This window comes from Aulostomus chinensis, chromosome 15 (genome assembly GCF_037954235.1).
Source record: "Aulostomus chinensis isolate RoL2024-O1b breed Wild chromosome 15, RoL_Achi_v1.0, whole genome shotgun sequence".
NCBI classification, from domain to species: domain Eukaryota; kingdom Metazoa; phylum Chordata; class Actinopteri; order Syngnathiformes; family Aulostomidae; genus Aulostomus; species Aulostomus chinensis.
This window is the reverse complement of record NC_141334.1, coordinates 10,378,532-10,382,500: the sequence shown is the minus strand read 5'-3', so window position 1 is coordinate 10,382,500 and position 3,969 is coordinate 10,378,532. Positions and strand designations below refer to the sequence as shown.

The window sequence follows — 3,969 nt, the reverse complement described above, 5'->3', positions numbered from 1 at the left end:
CAAAGCAATACATCACAAAAAACATAAAACAAATCCACAGGAAGAGTCTGGACAAGTGAAGATGGTGGAAATACTACTGTAATGCAGTTCTCTTTCCCTTCAGCTGTTTGGATCAAAAATTTTGGTTTTGGAATCGAGATTTTTACCCACAGTCTGCAAAGACAAATGATATACAATACAAATGTCATCATGGCAACCTCATTAAAAAGTATCTTGGAAGAGGTCTGATTTCCTCAGTGACAACTAACTAAAGTTTCAGACCATCTGCAGTGAACTCTCTTACTCACCCACAGCGCTGTGTTTGCTGTGCTGCTGCTCGGCTGCCTGGAGGGACACACGGGGGTTCGAGTTAAGTCTGACACACACTGTTGGTCCACATGACACAGCACAATCACAGCCAGAATCTGGCAGCAGGACTTACATGGGTGTGTTTTTCATCTGAAGCAGTGAGACCTTGAGGAGCCGAAAAAGAAAGCCAGAGAATTATCACGACAATTAATTAATTAGTAAACTAGGGCAGACATGAGCAGCCAATAATTCAATCTGTTGATGATATTCACTTAAAGTCACTGATCCAACATAAAACTGTAGATTGTTATAGAAAAAGCGTCAAACAAGCAAATGTGTTTCTAATGTGTTAAGTCATATAATACCAGTGAACGCTCCGCTTTTCAAGACTCAAGAACTTTTTGAGTCTTCTGAGGTACATAAACCAAAAAAAATTTCAAAGCCTTTACACTTAAATAGTTAGAGATTATGAAAACTAAATATTTAAATATATTCTTGATCTTGCAAAGGTATCAGTTAAAATTTTGCATTTTCCAACCTATGAAGACTTTGTAAGAACCCTGACACGCGGGCATCTGGTCTGTCAGGTCACCGCACCAGAAAAGCCCATTAATATATTTATTTAAGACAAATGCAAAACCTATTTTTTCCACCCTTGATCCAGAAAAAGGTATTTTTTTCTTTTTTTTATTTAGAAAACAATATTTCTATTTTCACACTGGAATAACATAAAAGTTTATCCGGAAATGATCCATTTGTGGCAGTGCGCAATTGCTGCTTTGCAATGCAACCATAAATTATGCCATCATTTCCGGACATAAAATATGTTGCAATTCTGTGGAAACTTAAAAGACAAAGGTCAGTCTCGGTCTTGAGGTAAAGATTAAGTGTCTGATTGTCCAAAAGTTCGTTTACTAATTCCAGCTGGGGCAGGACTGCTATCACCTTAATCCTTCACCAGTACACACAGAGACCTTTTATTTCTGAGAAAACAAAACTGATCTAAAGAGAGGAAACCGTGTGGGTGGGACCTTCAGGGCTGTTCTTTTATGACAAGTCAAAGTCAAATTTAACAAAGTTTCAATTGTAAAAGTGTTAAGGCAGCAGCTGCACCCAAATTAAGCTCCTGAGTGGTCTAGTCTGTTCACTGATTACCAAAATAGATGTGACAGAGCTGAAGATTTTAATAAAATTGACGACACGTATGAAATTACTTTAATTTGCAATGCGGTTCACCTGCTTTAGCCTGCATGTGTCGTTTGTGTCAATTTCCTCAAATAAATACGGTCCTCTCTCCTTGATTTCACAATAAAAGCGTGAATCATGTTTATCCTATTACTTAGCAGAGCTGTTGTTAGGATAACCGTACAAAAAAATTCAACCAGATACTTGCAATACGAATGTCTATTTAAATATCATCCGTAATATCACGGATTGTTATGCCAGATTTTTGCAGCAATGATTGATTTACTTTGAAGGCCACATCAACTTCCGGTCTTCACAGCCGGCCCACATCCTACTTGCCACTAGCGTACCAGCTAACGCGACAGCCACGCTAGTTGGGCATTGACCCCACTTACCGAGCCAAAGAAGAACCACAGCGACCAGTTTGCACCAGTTAATCACATTATGACATTGCATGGCTGCTGGTCTTCGTTTAAAAGTCCCCATCTTCTCATGGTGAAGTAAAGAAACGGGTTTGTTTTTCTCCTTTACTGGTACTGGCAGAAGCACGAGCCAGCGCAGCGACAGCGTGTGCGCAACGACCTCTAGCGGACAGGAAACAACCAGTACACTGGCTCAGTTCATCAAATAATATCCTTCTCTGGCGGTTCTAACGACGTTTAAGCTTCAGTTTGACGTCTGCCCACCCATAAGTCTTAAGCCATTAGATTTTAGGCATTTTAGTATTGTTCATTATCCCAGAAATAAATGTTACACTCCTCAATTCAGTCAGTTTCTCTTCCACAAGTGATGCTTTATGGTCCAATCTTTCATTGATACGGGCCAGACTGAACTTCACCTTACATTCAATCAGTTTTCCTTTCTACAAACCAGGTTATCTGGTTCCGGTGTTATCTGGAATTAACTTACATAACTTTGCGCATGATAAAGCATGAGTGATCTATGATGAGTAATATCATTATAGTGCTGTAACCTTGGTGGTATTATCCAAAAAGTAATTTCTCGGCTGACCTGGGAACAGCAAGCCCAGCATATAGAAACTGTGTCTGCCCCGAGGTTATATAAGCCTACACCCAAATCTGGAGGAGTAATTTATAGCAACTTAGTTAAAATTAAAACCACTACTCCAGCAAATCAACCCAATACAACTATTAAATGTGGTTTGCTTAATATTCGATCTCTCCCATCCAAGTCTCGCCTAGTGAACGATTTAATTACTAATTATCAGATTGGTGCATTAGCACGAACTGAAACCTGGGTGCAGCAAGATGAGTATGTTAGTTTAAATGAATCTTCCCCTCCTGGTTACATTAACTACCATGTACCTCGTACCACTGGCAGAGGAGGAGGAGTAGCTGCAATCTATCAGTCAAATTTGGTGCTTAACCCTCGACCTAACAGTTCATTTAATTCATTTGAGAGCCTGACTGTCAGCTTTTCTCACCCAGACTGGAAAGCAGAGAAACCACTCTTACTTGCTGTGGTGTACCGTCCTCCTGCACCTTATTCTGAGTTCTTAGAAGAATTCCATGACTTTCTGTCTAACTTGGCATTGAACTCAGACAAAGTCATGATAGAAAAACCCACTCACACTTTTAATCACATCCTTGATTTAGTACTCACTTATGGAATAGAAGCTGACCTCATCACAGTTCTTCCTCAGAACCCTGTCTTGTCTAATCACTCCTTAATTACATTTGAATTTACTTTAACAAATTATATCCTACCTGGGAAAAAGTCCCGCTTCAGTAGATGTCTATCTGACACTGCTGTTTCTAGATTTAAGGAGCTTATTCCAGCAGAACTTGCTGCCACATCTTGTAGTGATATAATGGGCAGTTATGCTGATTTCACACCCACACAGGTAGACTATCTTGTGGACAGCACTGCAGCAGCACTCCTTGGGACACTTGATGCCGTAGCTCCCCTGAAGAAGAAGGTTATCAGCCAAAAAAGAAGAGTTCCCTGGTACAGCCCAGAGCTGCGTGCCTTAAAACAGAAGACCAGACAATTGGAAAGGAAGACACATTCCAGCCAGCACGAGGAAGTCCACCAAGCCTGGAAGGAGAGTTTATTAATATATAAAAAAGAACTCCATAATGCTAGAAGCGCTTACTACTCGTCCCCAATAGAAAAGAATAAGAACAACCCCAGGTTCCTCTTCAACACCGTGGGCAGGCTCACCAAGAACCATAGTGCTGTTGAGCCATGCATCCCCCCAACTCTCAGCAGTAACGACTTCCTATCTTTCTTTACTGAAAAGATTGTGCATATTAGAACAAAGATTGCCAGTAATGGAGGACAGACTACAGTCCTCATAGAAGCACCTCCCAGACTTGGTGCATACTTGGACAGCTTCTCCCCCATCGACCTGTCAGAATTAACATCTGCAGTCACTTCCTCCAAGTCAGCCACTTGTCTGCTGGATCCCATCCCGACAAGCCTCCTTAAGGATGCCTTCCCCTTAGTCAATACGTCCATATTAAATCAAATTGA

General features: G+C 40.8%; 1 protein-coding gene across 2 annotated transcripts in view; it reads right to left on the bottom strand.

Moving 5' to 3' along the window:
• Nucleotides 1-2,052, bottom strand: part of b3glctb (beta 3-glucosyltransferase b) — a 15,935-nt gene extending 13,883 nt beyond the window's left edge. For both annotated transcript variants that reach the window (XM_086227272.1, XM_086227270.1), the window contains exons 1-3: nucleotides 1,869-2,052; nucleotides 422-453; nucleotides 288-324 (exon numbers count right to left, since the gene is read on the bottom strand). In XM_086227272.1, the coding sequence (XP_086083398.1) occupies nucleotides 288-324; nucleotides 422-453; nucleotides 1,869-1,959 (160 nt within the window). In that variant the 5' untranslated portion in view covers nucleotides 1,960-2,052. The remainder of the gene's footprint in view (nucleotides 1-287; nucleotides 325-421; nucleotides 454-1,868) is intronic.
• Nucleotides 2,053-3,969: the final 1,917 nt, after the last annotated feature.